At 37.6% G+C, this 20,060-nt stretch overlaps 1 protein-coding gene across 1 annotated transcript; it reads left to right on the forward strand.

Moving 5' to 3' along the window:
* Positions 1-130: 130 nt before the first annotated feature.
* On the forward strand, positions 131-19,348 carry LOC109102893 (DNA-directed RNA polymerase I subunit RPA1-like). The gene is made up of 34 exons (XM_042737786.1): positions 131-313; positions 608-812; positions 1,739-1,888; positions 2,015-2,122; positions 2,239-2,324; positions 2,411-2,496; positions 2,847-2,927; positions 3,012-3,117; positions 3,248-3,410; positions 4,279-4,455; positions 4,565-4,687; positions 5,065-5,292; positions 6,363-6,617; positions 6,702-6,893; positions 7,041-7,190; positions 8,543-8,726; positions 8,821-8,903; positions 9,056-9,214; positions 9,346-9,444; positions 10,903-11,055; positions 11,162-11,244; positions 11,349-11,514; positions 11,888-12,109; positions 12,236-12,450; positions 13,477-13,644; positions 14,304-14,439; positions 14,828-14,988; positions 15,068-15,197; positions 15,281-15,388; positions 16,945-17,211; positions 18,318-18,518; positions 18,653-18,770; positions 18,852-19,016; positions 19,145-19,348. The coding sequence occupies exons 1-34, from the start codon at positions 237-239 to the stop codon at positions 19,240-19,242; spliced, it is 5,103 nt and encodes a 1,700-aa protein (XP_042593720.1). The 5' UTR covers positions 131-236; the 3' UTR covers positions 19,243-19,348.
* The last annotated feature ends 712 nt before the right edge of the window (positions 19,349-20,060 follow it).

Below are 20,060 nucleotides of genomic sequence, written 5' to 3' on the forward strand. Positions count from 1 at the left end.
ACGGCCCCGTAGAATATTAATTTTTAGGGTATTATACTAGCTTATAATTATTATCTGATATTGTTTTAAATGTCAGTGTCTCTAACTTTATTTATCTCGCTTTTGAACATATTCCAGTCTAATGTACCTGTGCTTGTTTTTTGGTTTCGTCCGCTCGCTCAGTACTCGTTCCCACGTGTTACAGCTCCACATGACGAGAGTTTTCTCTTCTAATTTATGTATTTATCATTAGGAAAATGCTGTTTTCAAAAGAAACGCCATGGAGGCGATTAGAGGGCATGTCGTTTGGTTTGTTCTCCGCCGATGAAATAAGGTAACAATACACAGATCACACCCAACACAGCTAAAGATCTATCCGGAGCTCAGTCGCGTATAACTGTAAAGACACCCATGGTTAATTCTTATTAAAAGCATACAGTTTATTTAACACATGCTGAACTTTGTGGCAGCATGGCCCATATGCTGTCATACTAAGTGCTGGTAAGTTGTCACAGTGTTTGCCGCAACATGACTGTTTAAAATAATAATTTACGTTTGAGTGAAACGCAAGCATAATTCCTTTATATGTAGACCTTCTGACAACTTCCCCGTGTTGTCTGTGTCACAGGAAGCTGAGTGTGAAAAGTATCACTAATTCCCAACTGCTGGATAATGTGGGCAATGCCGCCGCTAACGGGCTGTATGACCTGGCGCTGGGTCCAGCTGATAACAAGGAGATCTGCTCCACCTGCATGCAAGACTTCACCAGCTGTCCTGGACACTTCGGTCACGTAGATCTGCCCCTTCCCGTCTACAACCCTATGTTTTTTGATGTAAGTGCCAATGTGGCATTGCATGTCCTCCTTTGCAGGAAAAAGTGTGTGTGTATATGTGTGTGATGTCTGGATGATGCTGAGATCAGATCTCTGTGTGCTGCCATCTCACTGGATTATTAAAATTAATGGCAAAATGACTGTTTGGAAATGTAAAAAGATATTTCTTGCTGACACACTACAGCAAAAGATAGAAATAACTTAAAAAAATATTTTTATGGCCAATGACTTAAAACCATTTTTTAGCTGGTGAAAATACCAGTGTACTAATCAGTAATGTTTTTTTAAAAAGTCTCTTCTGCTCATCAGGCCTGCATTTATTTGATCAAAAATACAGAAAAAAAAAATAGTAATCTGCCAAAATGTTATTACAATATGAAATAATGTTTTCTATTTTAATATCCTTTAAAATATCATTTATTTCTTTGATGCAAAGCTGAATTTAAATCAGCCATTACTCCAGTATAAAGTGTCACATGATCCTTCAGAAATCATTCATATGCTGATTTATTATTAGAATTATCAATGTTGGCAACAGTTGTACTGCCAAATATTTTTTTGGAAACTGCGATACTTTTTTCAGGATTCTTTGATGAATAAAAAGTTAAAAAAGAACAGCATTTATTCAAAATATAAATCTTTTCTAACAATATAAATCTTTTCTATCAATTTAACACATCCTTGCTGAATGAAAGTTTTAATTTCTTTCAAAAAAAGAAAGAATAAAAATTTACTGACCCCCACACTTTTGAATGGTAGTGTATGTATATATGTATATATAAGACCTTTCATCAAAGTTGTCCTGAAACCTAAAACCAAAATGTGTTCTTGTCTTTGGACAACTTTGATTAACTGTTTTGATCCACTTCGAATGTTGACTAATGTTTATGTATATTGTGTATTCCCTAACGTCAATGTCTTTACAGAAATTATATTTGGTCATCCGGGGTTCATGCCTGGGATGCCATATGTTGAAGTGTCCCAGAACGGCTGTTCATTTGCTGCTGGGCCAGCTGAAGCTCCTGGACGTGGGTGCGATGAAGGAGGTGTATGAGCTAGAGAACGTTCTCAATCAGGTCAGAAAATATTGAAGAGCTTGTCGTTAAGGTCAAAGCAAGTTATCTTGTAAAGAGAAGCTGCAGCATCATTCATTGGACTGAAGGGCTTATACTGTATATTGCGTTTTTGTCGTCCTCTCTAAGCTGGTGGAGGTCAATGCTCAGCCGTCTGGAATAGAAATCCAAGAAGCTCTGGAGGCGTTCATTGCACCCATTCTAAAAGCAAATGAAGACAAGCAGCACAGTGCCCCGGTGAGTCTGAAACTCATCCATCTGTCTATTTTGTCTTTTACATATATTTTCCTTTAGTAGTATTATTGCCTCCGTGCACTTTCTAGTTGCATTTTATAAATTTGCTTTGATTTCAGATCAAACATATCTGTGAGAAGAAGTCCAGTCTCATTAACAGTTTCTGGAGAATACACATGGGCCCGAGGAAATGTCCGAACTGCAGGTGAGCTCAGCTTCTTCCGCCTTCTCTCATTGTTAAGTGAATCATGTGTGCGTTCTGCCATGAGAATGTGTCTGTGTGTGTTTCAGAGCCAGCAGAGTGACTGTGCGCAGAGAACACAACAGCAAACTCATCGTCACACATGGATCATCCACAGCAAGCACAGAAAAGGACGGTAAGTGTACATTTCATTCTTATGTTTTTGTAATCAGCCATCAAAACATTAGGCTTCCTGTGCAGTATGGAAAAGTATAGAACTTGAAAACAGTGTGGGGAAAACAAATTCTAAAATATAAAATCAAAAAATTCAAGAATCCAAGCAAAGTGTTTTTAATAGCATTTGGAGCTGGCATAACGCAAAACTGAATATAATGCAGAAAATAATGCTATATCGTTGAATTCTTAATGGGCAAATGTATGTAGTCTATGAAAGTAAGATTCCCTATTAAATGTAATCCTGTATTTTAGCGGTTTAAATGCAAATTGCAGTTTGTGAGTATCTACAGTATTTGTGTTTGCTTCCAGATGATCCACTGATTACCAAACGTGGATTCTTGACCCCGAGTTTGGCGCGAGAACACGTCATTAAACTCTGGGAGAAAGAAGGTAAGATGGGTTGAGTTTAATTCCCAATTTCTTTCTATGTTTCGTAATGCAAACAAAAAGGTTTTTTGAATGTGTCTTCTCTAGGTTTCTTCCTGAAGCATCTGTTCGCAGGGTTTGATATGAATAATTCAGAGAAAGGCTTCAGTCCTGAAGTTTTCTTTTTGGAGTTGCTTGTGGTTCCTCCATGCAGGTAATTTTATCACTGTATGTCCTGTACATGATAACCTGTTGGACATCACTGAGATGATTATGTAGATTCTTGTTTTTACAGAGAGATTTTTGATTGAATGATTTGTGTTTGTGTGAATGATGTTTTATAGGTACAGACCTGTTAACCGTTTGGGAGACCAGATGTTCACCAACGGACAGACTGTGAACCTGCAGGCCGTGTTAAAGGATAATTTCATGATTCAGAAACTGCTCGCACTGATCGCTGCTGAGAAGACCAAAGCTGCTGAAGACACACAGACAGAGATGGAGCAGGTGAGAAGAATTGATGTTAACAATAAACTAAATACACTAATATGCTAACTTTTTTGTTGTCACAGTAAATCAGAGTGATTCAGCGTGTTGCATGAATCTTTCTTTAGTTATGTGGTAGTTTAAGGCTAGAAAGCTCATTTCAAAATGAGGATCAAGTGCTTTACCTTCAGATGTTGTTCGTGAGGAGGTCAAACTAAAAATTATATGAGCTGTTTTAAGTGGTATTTTTATAGAATGGTTGCACCCTATTAATTCGGCACATAGAATTTAATTAAATCTAGAGATAATTAAAATATCAACAGAAAAGAAAGAATGGGTAACAACAGGATTGCAAATTTACCCCAAATTGAGCTGTTGCTGAGCAGGTGCTAGGTCATTTGGCACTAAATGATGATTTCTAAAAAAAAAAAAAAAAAAAAAAAAAAAAAAAAATTCAGTAAATGATAGTAAAAAAAATTTTTTCTGTCAATAACTTTGGTACCAAGGTTGAATGACAAATAGAGTCAACACAAACCAATTTATAAAAACTAACACAATTTGAACATTTGTTTCAACATGTTGTAGACAGGGTGCAAAAGATGTTACTCCCTGAAGTATGCGTGTTATTGAATGTTTCTGTTTAACGGGAAATCCATGAAATCTTGTGAATTTGAGGAAGTACATTGTTAATCATTTTAAATGATCATAAATCATTTTAAGTAAATTTTGAGGAAGTGTTGTGTTTTGTTGATTTTATTTCAGCAGTTGCATGTGTGTATTAGTTAAATCAGTATTTGCCATTGAAAATCCCATGATGGAAAACAATCCAACTATTTGCACCTCTTTTCTGAGAAGTGCCATGTGTATTCATGATCTGTCATTTCTCCAGTCCAGCGAATCCACAGAGATCAGTCAGATAGATCAGACCTTCTTAACGGGCATCCAAGGGCTGACTCTCACAGACAAGCTCTATAACATGTGGATCCACCTGCAGAGTCACGTCAACATCGTGTTTGACAGCGACATGGACAAACTGATGACTGAGAAGTTCCCAGGCGTCCGTCAGGTCAGTGTGTGACAGATCTCAAGACCAGAACCCATCATACACTAACAAAGGTGGCAAATCAAATAACGTTTTTTGTAAAGTGGTTGTGTCATTTGAATGTGTTTCTCAGCTCTTGGAGAAGAAAGATGGTTTGTTCAGGAAGCACATGATGGGGAAGCGTGTGGATTACGCTGCACGTTCGGTCATTTGTCCTGATATGTACATCGGAACCAATGAGATTGGAATACCAATGGTAAGCCATTGAATTTTACCTTTTAATAGTGTTTTTGTATGATACGTAAGGGATAATGTACAGTCAGCTGGTGTTTATCACATTGGGTGATTGGGCTGACTTTTAATTTTTTTTATTCTGTTTACTGATTTTTTTTTTTTTTGTTATTTATTTTGCTTATTGAACAACTACTTGTCAAATAAAGACTTACATGGACATGGCGTTCACCATCTATTTCAAATTAAAGTCCAGGAGCTGTTGTAAGTGTCTTTGATATGGAAAGAGAGCGAGTTCAGAGTCATACAAGAGGCATGAAAATATCCAGTTTAGCAGCTGTTGTACAAAAGCATTTAATAGTGATTTGGGGTTTTGAAAGTCGTTTGATATGGTTCGTCTAGGTTTTTGCTACCAAGTTGACGTACCCACAGCCGGTGACACCCTGGAACGTGAAGGAACTCCGGCAGGCAGTGCTGAATGGACCCAGCGTCCACCCTGGAGCCTCCATGGTCATTAATGAAGACGGGTCCCGAACCATCCTCAGCAGCAGCAACCTGACCCAGAGAGAAGCCGTGGCCAAACAGCTCCTGACCCCCAGCACCGGCCAGCACAAGATACCCATGAAGATTGTGAGTCAAAGATGCACTGCTATTTGGATAGATTTTGAGTAATATTATATCTGGTGCATGAGTCACACTGTAAAATAGCTGGTAAACGCTCACTGTGAAACATGACCATATTAGATGTATGCATCAGTGTTTGTGACATTCAGTCAAAATTCAATTAGTATAAACAGACACTATAGTCTGTTACCAATAAAATGAAAGAAAAAAAAAACAAGTGGTACCAAAGCTGCAAATAAAGCAGCATTTAAATGTTTTTACACTGCAATTACAATTGCATAAATCATACGAGAGTTAAGTTTAAAAATATATATATATTTTGAATATTGAAATATGGAGTGATATTTAATGAAATTATATCTTAAATATGAAACTAAAATCATCCTGTCAGTAGGTTGCAGTGAGTCATTGAGTCAGTTATTCACCCAGTTAGTTAATTCAGGAACAAAGCAATATATTGCTGAATGATTGATTTGTTTAAAAATGATGATTGATTCAGTATTGAGATTGTGTGTGTTGCTGGGAGATGCACTACAGTCCTGCTGTGACTTTGTTTGTAACTATTTTTGTTAGTGAAAAACACAATATGGACAATATTGTGTCTAAGCTCACAATACTATCTTGTGTGAAATTGACATCACATTTGCAAGCATGCCGATATGCGGGAAAACGGCACATTTGATTGTGTGATATTGATTATCTATAGCGAAAGGTTTTTTGTTATATAGAAATATAAGACAAAAACTCATACATAAGCCTTTATCTTCTCATATCTTGAGTTTTATGAGTCATACTAACTGCATTATAGTAGACTACACCAAGCAGTGAAGTCCTGCACTGTCAGTTCGTCTGTGTTTGTATGCAAAATGAGTGACATGCTCAATAATATCAGCTTCCACATTGTTAAAACAACAATTAAGTTGCATAGCCAACATATTGCACACTACTAATTGCTTAACAGTCTTCTGTTAATACACTGTGAAAAAAATATTAAGTTTACTGTCCATGCAAAGTCAACATCAACATTTTGTATTATTTATTGATCCAATCCTTTGACATTTGATTCTCTTTCTTAGGTAAATCGGCACATCAAGAATGGGGATGTCCTGCTGCTAAACCGTCAGCCCACTCTCCACAGACCATCAATTCAGGCCCACTGTGCCCGCATCCTGCCCGGAGAGAAAGTGCTCAGATTACATTACGCCAACTGTAAGGCCTACAACGCTGACTTTGACGGTGACGAGATGAACGCTCACTTCCCTCAGAGTGAGCTGGGCAGAGCTGAGGCCTACACGCTAGTGAGCACAGACCAGCAGTACTTGGTGCCTAAAGTGAGTCTTCATCGAGAAAATTGAAACGGATGGAATTGTCTGCCGTTGTGGAAAACACATCACAGTTCTCTGCACCTTTTGTAGGATGGGAAGCCATTGGCAGGCCTGATTCAGGACCACATGGTGTCTGGCACCAACATGACCGTCCGTGGCTGTTTTTTCACACGGGATCAGTACACTGCGCTGGTCTACAGAGGCCTGACGGACAAGATCGGCAGAGTGAAGCTCCTGCCTCCCGCGCTCTTTAAACCCGTGCCTCTCTGGACTGGAAAGCAGGTACTTCTCATGCGTGTGCGATTTATTTTGTCACATATTAGGCATCAGATGCTTCAAGTCACCATTCTTACAGATACTTTCCAAAAAACAAAACAAAAGCTGATATTTGGACTTGCATAAATACCAGGTTTTTGTTGTCTTTTCAAGGTGGTGTCGACCCTTCTGCTGAATGTCATCCCAGAAAACAGCATCCCATTAAACCTGATGGGAAAAGCAAAGATTCCCAGTAAAGCCTGGGTGAAGGAACCTCCCAGAGCTGTTCCAGGATACAGGCCGGAAACTATGTGTGAATCTCAGGTAATTAAGGACTATACTTTCTGTAACCGTGCTGTTGCAGCGCACTACTGTTAATTTCTTTAAAATAAACTGTGGTGAAAAGTATTTGAAACTTTTTCCTGGACTAAGACTATACAAAGGCGAGACAACCAATAAACACTAACTATGACCAAATAAAAAAGGACAGGCTGACTACATATGATAAAAACAAAATAGGACATTTAACACAGGACGGCTCATAAAATTAACACAATTAACAGTTTTTACAAAGTTTGAAAGAATAAAAAAATGTCAGCTCTGTCACAGTAGTTATGGAGTTATGGAGTTAAGTTAAGTTATGGAGCTCACGCAGGGATGCATGTAATAAAATTTGTTTGGTGTAAAAGACTGTTTTAGGATCATTATAAAAATTGCTTTGTGAGTGTTTTTATGAATGTTAGCAGATTGAGAATTCTCATTCTTAATACACTGAACAAACTTATAAACGCAACACTTTTGTTTTTGGCCCCTTTTTTCATGAGCTGAACTCAAAGATCTAAGACTTTTTCTATGTACACAAAAGGCCTATTTCTCTCAAATATTGTTCACAAATCTGTCTAAATCTGTGTTAGTGAGCACTTCTATCCATCCACCTCACAGGTGTGGCATATCAAGATGCTGATTAGACAGCATGATTATTGCACAGGTGTGCCTTAGGCTGGCTCACACAGATTTAGACAGATTTGTGAACAATATTTGAGGGAAATAGGCCTTTTGTGTACATAGAAAAAGTCTTAGATCTTTGAGTTCAGCTTATGAAAAATGGGGGCAAAAACAAAAGTGTTCAGTGTAGTATTTTCTGATTTGATTATTGATCTTTTATGATCTTTTATTTTAGTCAGCAGTTCAGATACTACAATTTTAAATGGTAAATGTTTACAGTTGCAGTAATTACATTGTTATTTGTTTCTTTGTTTTTGTCTTGGAGTAATCAAAATAAGGGAGAATTGGTTAATTGTCATGAAAATAATTGTATGACATAGCAGCTTATTTGGTGATGAAAGACAGGTGTATATTAAAGAGGCTTTAATTTGTCAGCCAGCAATAAGGCTTGAACACAACAATGGCTACAGCTGCTCAAAGACTGGAAATCGTGTCCAGTAGTTTAAAGCTGCGAGAAAATGACTTATTCCTCAAACCTGTGGTTGGATATTTAGGATACTGTGGAAATGGATTTAGTTTGACAACTTAATGAGCAATTTATTGACTCATTACTGTATGATATGACATAACTCCATCAACTTATGTAAGGATGCATTGATGAGGAATGATGAGGCTGTAAAATGGCATATGTTTTTGAAAGGTTTAGTAATGCAATGTACTGTGTTTTTCAGGTGGTCATTCGTCAGGGAGAACTCTTGCTGGGAGTTCTGGATAAAGCCCACTATGGCAGCTCAGCGTACGGTTTGGTCCACTGCTGCTACGAGCTCTACGGAGGAGAGACCAGCGGCAAACTGCTCAGCTGTCTGGCACGACTCTTCACTGCCTACCTGCAGCTGTACCGCGGTTTCACCTTGGGTAAGATCACACCTCAATACCAGCTTATCTGGTTGAACAGACAAGGTAGAATGGTGTTTTTTTTTTAATTAAATGTTTTTCTTTTTTCTGACAGGTGTGGAAGACATTCTAGTAAAAGATGGAGCCAACAAACAGAGAAGGAAAATTATCCAAAAGTCAGTCACATGTGGCTCCAAGGTAAATCACTGAGGTTGACCAGTCACTGTGGATCTTTTGCCCTCTGGATGTGTTTGTCTCACCCCTTCATTTCCTTGTGTGTTTGTTCAATATTGTGCTTGTCTTGTCTTCAAGCAGAGGTCATATTCTTTCACCTTCTTGCTTTAAAACAGGCTCTCCAGGCTGCGTTTAACCTGCCTGCAGCTGCTGGAGACACTGAAGCCAGAGAGCGCTGGCAAGATGCTCATCTGAACACAGACCAGCGAGATTTCAACATGGTGGACCTGAAGTTTAAAGAGGAGGTCAATCAAGTGAACAACAACATCAACAAGGTGCACATCTAAACAGGACATCTTGAAAATGTAGTGCTTGTGTCTTCATGTCTTTATATTGTTTCTCAGTGTGGAGTCATAATCACTCTTTGTCTCAATGGGTTTCATCACGTGTGATCTGTTGTTATCAGGTGTGCATGCCGCTGGGTCTCCACCGCTCCTTCCCAGAAAACAACCTCCAGCTGATGGTGCAGTCAGGAGCCAAGGGTTCCACTGTTAATACTATGCAGGTAATGTTTCCTTCATCATCTGAATTCAGCAGCTCAATATAGCAGCTTTTTTATTACTATTACTACAACTTTTAAAGGGTTCCTGCACGTCTTAAAATAGTTTGATCAAATTAAGGATCATAAGACTTAAATTGTATAACAAAAGTTTTAACGCTTATTTTAAGTGGTCTTAAATTTGGGGAGAGAAAATCAGGAATGTGATGATGTCAAACTTCAATGATGATTTAATAAAATTTGAGCACTGCACAAAGTTAAATTGTGTGTGTGTGTGGGGGGTGGGGGGGAAGGCAATTGAAGAATTGGGATTAAAAAAAAGAACATTTTGTACATTTTAAAGTAAAATTATTCTATCTAATGCACTTTGAGAGTTCAAAATTAAGAGCTCCAACCCGTGTCCTTAACTAAGAAAACCTTAGTCAGTAAAAAGTCAGTGAATTGACTTGTACCTAATCTTTAAAGGGGACTCAACCCTCTTTTTTATTTGTGTTAGTCTCAATCTAAATAACATTCACAATGCTGTTATAGGAAGCCAAACAAATTAGATTATAATAATAACAACAATGACAGTAGTAGCCATATATTGTAAAACAATTGTACTGTAGAATAATTGAAAATGAATATTTCATAGGTATATTATTTTTGCTTTACACTACAGTAAGGAAATTTACAATATTTCTTTCCTAGTTTCTACACTTCAAAGATATTTTGAATTTGGACTGCATTTAAACTGCGAGCTGTCAGCAATTCATACTGCACTTTTAAGCTTTTATTCTGACGGAAAACGACAGTAGAGCTTTTATTTTGAAGGAAAACTTCAGCTTCAGTGAAAACATGCTTACAAAATGTCTCACTACAAATCTAGTCAAATGCTGTAATCATCTGCCACGAAAACAAATCATAACTGGTGGCTGTTGTGTTCCCAAATAAACTCCGATAAACTCACAGCACGCTCAATAAACGAGTTGACTGCATTCATTCACTGTGAACCGAGCCATTCTGAGCTGCGGAAAACACCGGATCATGAGCTGATCGCATGAGCTTTGAAACACGCAGACTTGATGAAGGGATTAATCCATATTGTGCTTTTGGTATTAGTTTGTTTGACAGATAATGTGTCAAAGCATAATGGCCCAAAACAAATTTATTTTAAAAACTTATTTTGCCCTGAAGACCTATTGTTTCATATCATCATGTGACCACGATAATATAGAGACAGTTTTGATATTAATTATATAATTTTTACATAGTTTTACCTGATCTTGGATCAGTTTTATACATTTGACCAACAGGCGTCACTTTTTTTTCTCCCCATCGCTACTGTACTTTTATGCCAAGTAATTGTTAATTATCTACTGCTGATAAATTATGACAATGTTTAGGTCAGGTTTAGCCAGATGTTAGCATGGCATGTTATTCAGCTGTGATCCTTCTCTAAATCAAGTTCATGTGTGTGTGCAGATTTCCTGTTTACTGGGTCAGATTGAGCTGGAAGGCCGCCGACCACCACTGATGCCTTCTGGGAAGTCCCTGCCCTGCTTTCAGCCCTATGAACCTCAGCCGCGATCCGGAGGATTCGTAACTGGCAGATTCTTGACGGGAATCAAACCTCCGGTAGGTTCAGACTGAATTTTTTTTTTTATTCTTATTTTTAGGATTAATGTTCATTTAATATTGAGAATTGGATTACATTTAACTGGAGGCTGTCTTTATATTTCAGGAGTTCTTTTTCCATTGTATGGCTGGTCGTGAAGGTCTTGTGGACACTGCTGTCAAAACCAGTCGATCTGGTTATTTGCAGAGGTAGATCTGGTTCTAACTGAAAACAGCATTCAGTGTAAAATCCCTGTGAGATCTTGTATTCTGGTTCATTGTATAGTGACATATACTGTCATTGGGTGCTTCAGGTGTGTGATCAAGCATCTAGAAGGACTGGTGGTCCAGTATGATCTGACTGTGCGAGACAGTGATGGAAGTGTGGTCCAGTTTCTTTATGGAGAGGATGGGCTGGACATCCCCAAGACCCAGTTCCTACAGCCGCAGCAGTTCCCTTTCATCAAAGACAACTACGAGGTAACCGTGCATTAGGGCTGCAAGATAATGGGAAAATTAATGACAATATATTTTGCTCAAAAATTATAATTGTGACTACTGATTACTGATGTTGTCATTTTTGTTGGGAAATTTATCTTTGCATTTCAACACAACACAAAAATACTAGAACGTCAGCAGGGTTTATTGTAAATCGATTGTTATGAATGCAAGAATGCAAATCTGAAATGACAGAAAAATCATTAAAATAACCAACAGACTAATATTGCAGACCGTTATTAGTAGTTAATTGAGAGAAGATCAAGATTAGAATAAGATTACATAGACATGTCTGTTCAAAATTGCGCTGATGGAAGAAGACATTTAACATTTTATATAATGCACTATTTTCTAGGTGATCAGAAAGTCAAAGTGTTTGGATGAAGTTCTGGCTAAAATGGACACAGGGGCAACATTTAGTCACTTTAAGGCCATCAAGAGATGGAAAGCCAAACATGAGCGTGTTTCACCCAGAGACGGTGCCTTCCTGCTCTACTCGCAGAAGAAACTGAGCAAGTTGAAGTCTCAAATCGAAGACCAGACACTGGCCAATGGGAGAGAGACAGCAACTTTACAGGTACTGAAGCATTACAGATTTGTTATAAAGATTATTCAATTCCCCAAATCTTGTCAGATTTACACAGAGTATGCCTTGCACTTGTGCCTAAATTACCTCCATGACAGTGAGATTTTGTGTGTTTAGCTCTTGGAGAATTGGAGAGCTCTGGATGAGTCTGGCCGTATGAAGTATTTAAAGAAGACGTCTCATTGTCCAGACCCGTGTCTGGCTCTTTACCGGCCGGACATCTGCTTCGGTTCAGTTTCTGAGACATTTGACTCCATTGTTGAGTCCTACCTGGATCGGTTCAGTGTCAAGCAGGAATTTCAGACCTCCTCTGAAATCATTGACACAGATAGGTAAGACCTCTATGTTGACTATTCAACGTTAAACATTAACATATCTGGATTAAAGGGCCATCTCTAGACTTCTAGGTTGTAAATTTGGAAAACTGATGTCAGAGTAAAATGGTTCTCCATTGTCCACAGTAATATTTAATGCAGACTAATAGGTTTCCTGTGGTACATATGTGACCCTGGAGCACAAAACCAGTCTTAAGTCGCTGGGGTATATCTGTAGCAAAAGCCAAAAATACACTGAATGGGTTAAAATGATTGATTTTTCTTTCATGCCAAAAATGGTTATGACATTAAGTAAAGATCATGTTCCATGAAGATATTTTGTAAATTTCCTACAGTTAATATATCAAAACTTAATTTTTGATTAGTAATATGTATTGCTAAGAACTTAATTTGGGCAACTTTAAATGCGATTTTCTCAATATTTAGATTTTTTTGCACCCTCAGATTCCAGATTTTCAACTAGTTGTATCTTGGCCTACTATTTTCCTATCTTAACAAACTACACATCAATGGAAAGCTTATTTGTTCAGCTTTCAGATGATGTATAATTCTCTTATGAGATAATTTGCCCTTATGACTAGTTTTGTGGGCCAGGGTCACATATGCTAAAATAACAGGGTTTTCCTTTTACAGAAACTGAGAGTGTTTTTAAGCAACTTAAATAATTTAAATAAAAATAGGTTTCAGAATTCCAGAAATTTTAAGAGCTGAATGTTCTTCAGGGATCCCACTCTTTTAAGTAAATGAATTTACATGATTTTTCAGCCATTTATGATTTACTGAATAATAATTTCTACCTGAATTTTTTTCAAAGCTTGCTGTAACTTTTTTTTTTTTTTTTTGGAAACCTTGGTTCTTCTAAAGAAATAAGAAATACCTAGATTCTTATGTGTTTTAGCTTATTTTAATGCTCATTTTGTCTAGTTTTAAATCATTTGAATTCATCTCGAGTCCCCCTTGGGAACTTTCCCCCTGGTTGAAAGCCACTGCAGTATGATTTGTTCCCTCTGTGTGTGCTGACAGATTGAGGCATCTCCTGCAGCTGAAGTGGCAGCGCGCTCTGTGTGACCCCGGAGAGGCCGTGGGTCTGCTGGCAGCTCAGAGCATTGGCGAACCATCCACACAAATGACCCTCAACACCTTCCACTTCGCCGGCAGAGGAGAGATGAATGTCACCCTGGGTATACCAAGGTCAGATTTCATTCAGTAGTCAATATTAATGCCAGTAAAATGTCATGATCCTCTGTACATATATCAGATCAAAGCTAATATGCTGTTTAGCGCTCTCTTTCAGTTAAAAAGGTTACATGTTAATGTAAACTACTTAGATACAGTTGCATGCAGATTTAAATGTGCTATATGTAGGATTGACACCGAGTGGTTGAACTAGGTATTGCAGTCCAAATTCAAATAATGGAGAGGGTTTTTTCACCCGGCCCCTCCTCAGACTTGATGCACACATAAGGTTGCCAGATTTACAACACAAACAGGAACGAGCGCACTTGATGATGAATGAAATAAAATATGCTGTATTTTCCACCAACTGGCAACCCGGGGTGCCGAAATACATTTGGGTAAACTGGCAGTGGGCTGGTTTCACAAACCAAAACAAAGGCCGACATTCCGGCCCGGAACACACATTTTCAAAGGAGAGTAACTGACTGCAGCATCGTTTTTCAGATAAACAATTGTTAACTTAGCATGTTCCTTAAATATCTGCAAACATATTATGGTATTTATGCTTTTTGTAGAGTGAAAAACTTACATACAGCACCTTTAAAGTATTAATGTTTTTGTGTTATTGTAATTCACCTACAAAAACTCTTTCAATGTGAAATCATCCTCCATAGATTAAGAGAAATACTCATGGTTGCGAGCTCTAACATCAAAACCCCTATGATGAGCATTCCAGTTCGGATGAACAAGAAAGCCTTGAAACGTGTGAAGACGCTGCGAAAGAAGATAACTCGTGTGTGTTTATCAGAGGTGAGTACAACTTGTTTCAGTGTTTACTTGTGTCAGAGTGCTGTGTTATTCAGTAAACTGTTTTTCCTCTCCACTAGAGATCTCAAATCTTGTTCATGGTTTTGTGTTCAACAACCTAAGGACTAGTTCATCTAAAAATGAAAAGTTTTGGTGTAATCAGAATTTCAGTGGAGGGATAGAAATCTCTTAATTTATTAATATAAGATATTTCCACACATTTCCCATTCACTTCCCTCATATGGAAATATGGATATACCCCAAACCATATTTTTGTTTTACAGTAAACGGAACATCATACAGGTTTGGAAAAGAATGATAAAGGTCAGTGAGGTCAACAGTCATTAAAAGTGTATAAACTTCCATGTGCTCTTGATCTTTCCGAGTACAGGTGCTTCACAAAGTGGATGTCATAGAAACTTTCCGCTTGGTCGAGAAACGGAGACAGAAGTCACGAGTTTTCAAACTCACATTCCACTTCCTGCCCCCAGAGCGATACCAGCAAGACAAGCTACTCACCCCTGATGAGATTCTTCATTTCATGGAGCAGAAGTACGTTTAAAACCATTAAAGGAACCATTAAAACCAAAGGATTTCCTCAATATCTCACAGACCTATTTGTACATTACAGATTCTTCCGCATGCTGCTGGAGGCCGTTAAGAAGCTGAGTGCTAAACTGGCGGCTGTCAATGTGGTTGATACACGCAAAGCCACGGCAAATGACAATGATCGAGATGCTGGTGGCGTCGCGGACAAAGAGGTAAGCAGTCACAACAAGCCGCAGGTGTGCCGTTGCAATGCCATAAACGTGTAACAACCGCAATATGCTTGACTCCTCCACAGGATGATGGCGATGAGGATGCAGAAAACAACAGGATTGTGGATGATGAGGCGAATGAGGGTGATGCAGATGCCACAGATTCCAGGAGAAAAGAAAAACAAGAAGAGGAGGTATCAGAATTCACCCTATCTCTAAATATATTCATGGTCTTACTGTGGATGAATTCTTTTGAGTGGGCGTGTGCTTCTGCATCATAATCGTGACCTTTTCCGAACAAGCCATTTTGCTGCTTCATTTCAGTAAATGCTCTGCTTGTTCTGGGTAGCAGCATTGTATTTATTGGCCTATAAAATCCATTTTTCCCAAATTCTGTTTTATATTTTCTCAAATTCCCATTCTACTTTAATGGTTTAGTTAAATTTTAATAAAAACATGATTTGATCAATTGAACTCAAATATTCATCACTTTAATAATTCATTAAACTTTTAACAGTAATAGAGCCCTATGAAGACTTCTATCTTTTTTTTTTTTTTTTTTTTTTTCAGAAATTCTGTGTTGGGTTTTAAACAATTCCTTTTTAGGCTTGCACAAAGGAGGTTCACAATTTAAAACATGAAAGAAAAATTTTGTTATAGTCATTAAAAATTTATGTTTTATTAGTAACGGTAGTACATTTGTCATAATTTCTTCAAGTTAAAGCAAACTTTTTTGACATGTTGAAGTTAAGACCTTTGAGTTTTTGTGTGTTTATATATGACAATGTTTTTATCAAATGAAATGGTGAAATGCTGGTCAAGTGATGAAAATGAAGTTAATGTGTTCATGTCCTCATATAGTGAGACAGTAGGCGCAGAGCATATACAGTGCACAGCATAAATGAGTACAATGGACTTGTGACAAGGTCCCTGAGATAATCAGGCTTTCACTTTAAGTTTTCATTTAGTGGTGAGTGACTTTTTGCTAGAATAAGAGAAGGAGAAATACCATGCAAGTGTCCCAGAGCCAGCAAAAGCTATGAAAAGAGTGACTGTTTATCTCTGACGTGACAATCTTTCAGTGGACATGTATTTCACCCAATCTTAACAATCTTGAGCACCTGTAGGGGATTCTGTAGAGACGAGTTGAGCAGCACTCCCCATTAAAGACCAGGGAGATTAAGGAGGTCATCCTTTAGGATTTAAACAGGACAGATGTGGCAATTTATCATGAACTTGTACATTTTGTGCCAAGAAGGGTCAGAGCGGTATACTTAAAGTTCTGGAGGACGTACTGAGTACTAAAATATTATACATTTGCTGAATTAAATCTAGGGTGTACTCATTTCTGCAATCCTTCATTTAAACAAAATTGGCTAATTTAATTATTTTACAGAAAATATTGGCATATATTTCTTTGTTTTTATTAAGTATATGTTTAATACATTTCAATTTTGCCATCTTTCCATGAATTATATTAGTGATCATTAAGAAAATACATCTTTTATGTTTATTCAGAGGGGGTCTACTCATTTATGCTGTGCACTGTATGTATATGTAGACGAAACTGCTTTGCGGTTTAACATTCATAGAGAGTAGTCTATATCATGATGTGATTGTTAATTTATTCATCCAAAATTTTTCAGAATTCCACAATAATTATACTGCAAATTCCACTTTCATGACTGTATTCTGCGATTCCATCTGCATGACGACAGTGAAGTCCTGTCTCTGTGATATGACCCTTCAGGTAGACTATGAGAGTGAGGAGGGAGAGGAGGCCGTTGATGAGGAGCTGGAGGATGTGGATGAGGACAGACAGGAAGAAGCAGATACTCAGGAGAACTCTGAGGAAGGGTCTGGTGAAAGCCAATCAGCAGACCAGACCCAGAGTCCTGACATCTCTGAAGAGCTGGAGGGAGCTTCACAGGACTCCATGAGGATCAGCACTGTGCTTCAGTTGAGCCCCGCCATTGAGGACTACAAATATGACACCAAAAATGGACTATGGTGTGAGGTGTGTACACATCAATTGATCTTAAATCAGTATCATTGTCATCATTCACACAATTTGTGCTCTTGAGGGATGCAATGAAACTATTTTTACATTTTGATGCCATACTCTAGAAAAACATGCTTGTATACCCATTTCTGATACCATGAAGTGTTACCATACCATTACAAAAATTCTGTTTAACAAAGGCACATTTAAGCACATTAAAAACTGCATCACTGGTTTCCACAAAAATATGAAGCAGCACAGTTGTTTACAACACTGATGATGATAAGAAGTATTTGAGTACAAAATCAACATAATAGAATGATTCCTGAAGGATACTGTAACACTGTAATGACTGATACTTCAGTCATCAGAGGAATAAAGTACATTTGTGACCCTGGAGCACAAAAGCAGTCTTAAGTCGCTGGGGTATATCTGTAGCAACAGCCAAAAATACATTGTATGGGTTAAAATTATCGATTTTTCCTTTATGCTAAAAATCAAGACATTATTTAAAGATCATGTTCCATGAAGATATTTTGTAAATTTCCTACTGTAAATATATCAAAACTTAATTTTTGATTAGTAATATGCAGTGCTAAGAACTTCATTTGGACAACTTTATAGAAGATTTTCTCAGTATTTAGATTTTTTTTTTGTTGCACCCTCAGATTCCAGATTTTCAAATAGTTGTATCTCTGCCAAATATTGCCCTATCATAACAAACCATACATCAATGGAAAGCTTATTTATTCAGCTTTCATATGATGTATAAATCTCAATTTTGAAAAATTTACCTTTATGACTGGTTTTGTGGTCCAGCGTCACATTTTAAAATATACAAATGACCATCAAGGAAAAAAGATAGATTTTTTGTTTTTGTTTTGTATTGTTTTTTTTTTTTTTACTTTTACTTTGAAAAACATTTTTAAATCTTACCAGCCCCAAACTCTTGCATGGTAGTGAATATATATTTGTATATGTGTGCAATATGTAATAGAAAGAAAAACCCATATTGGTCAAACTAGTATCCATATGGAGCCAAAGCAGTAGTATCAGTGTTTTTACAGCAAATGATATTGGTGCTTTCATATTCATAATGTGTTGCTGCTTTTGTTTGACAGCTAACCCTGGTCCTACCCCTCACTAAAGTGCACTTTGACCTCACGTCAGTGGTGGTGAAGCAGGCTCAGAACGCTGTCATCATGGAGACCAAGGGTATCACTCGCTGCTTATTAAATGAAGTCACCACAAAGGAGGGCAAAAAAGAGATGGTGCTCAACACAGAGGGCATCAACATGCATGAGATGTTCAGACATGCTGATGTGAGTGCAATACAGTCAAACATTGTTTTCTGTCTTTAATTGGACATGAATACATGGTACTCTAATGTACTGGAACTAGTATGGTAGCTGTCCAAATATGGCATGTGATGCAATGTTTTGTTTTGTTGTACTAGATCCTGGACTTGAACCGGTTATACTCCAACGAGGTTCATGCTATGGCCAACACGTACGGTATTGAGGTGGCCCTCAGAGTCATTGAGAAGGAGATTAAAGATGTGTTTGCTGTCTATGGTAATAAAGCAGAACAGGATTGTTTGACACTCATAGCAGTGTGTGTTTCACTGGAGATCTGACTGGTTCCTCTGTTCACAGGTATCGAGGTGGACCCACGCCATCTCTCTCTAGTGGCTGACTACATGTGTTTTGAGGGGGTGTACAAGCCTCTAAACAGATTTGGCATTCAATCCAACAGTTCCCCGCTGCAACAGATGACCTTTGAGACCAGTTACAAGTTTTTAAAGCAAGCAACGATGCTGGGTACAATACAATAGTCTTTCCTAATTTAATAATGCATATTGCCGATAAGGATTAGTAGAATAGTTAAGTCATGTTCTGTTATATAATTATGCATGCATGTCTCAATACTTGCTTTTTTTTTTTTTTAGGTTCTTATGACAAACTCAGTTCACCCTCGGCTTGCTTGGTTGTAGGAAAAGTTGTGAAAGGAGGAACCGGCCTCTTCGATCTGAAACAGCCATTATAGCAAAGGACTGGGATTGGAGAATTAGTTTGCTCACTGCTATGGATTCCAGAATTACAAATAGCAATATTTCTTGTCTATAACGTCAATAAATCTTTTTTTCTTTTGACTTCTTGTATTTTATGATTGTCGTTATTGTCTCTTATTATTATAATGCAAAATAAAGGTCCTAATTAAGGACAGTAAGTATCCATTTTCAAAAGCACAAAAATAAAATTACATTTCAAAAGTTTCAAAGATGTAAATCATTGTATACGGTACATTCACAGCTGAAAGAAAATATTAAATACAGTTAGAACATGTTAAAGCTGCTTGGTTTTATTCACTTTTGTTTTAAAACTAGATTAACCCACAAACAGTGTAATTATTAGTTGTAATAAAAGTATGAGACCCCCCCCCCCCCAAAAAAAAAACAATTATGCATTTTTTTTTAATGTTACAAAAAAAAAGTAAGATTTCAATGCCCCTGGTTTTCGCACTGATTCGTATTTGTTCCAGCGCATGGGTGAAATAAACTATTTACTTAAATTCCATTTAAACCAAACCCCTGCAAAAATGTAGCCACTTTTAAACCTGTTGGGGACCCCGTGCAAGAAACGTCCCTGTTGTTTCCCAGTAAAACAAAATAATGATTATGCCAGTATATACAGTACAGAGGCTTCATTATGGTCACGTGGTGCCTGTTACATTTCTCAGCGCTTTGTCAAGCTTATGATTATTAAGGTAGTAATAGCCAACACCTCACTCTGTTATCAAAGAACTCAAGTTTACGCTAAGTAACCCATCGTTAATATCTTTACATTACACTTACAGCCTGCAAA

This window comes from Cyprinus carpio, chromosome B14 (assembly GCF_018340385.1).
Source record: "Cyprinus carpio isolate SPL01 chromosome B14, ASM1834038v1, whole genome shotgun sequence".
NCBI classification, from domain to species: Eukaryota; Metazoa; Chordata; class Actinopteri; order Cypriniformes; family Cyprinidae; genus Cyprinus; species Cyprinus carpio.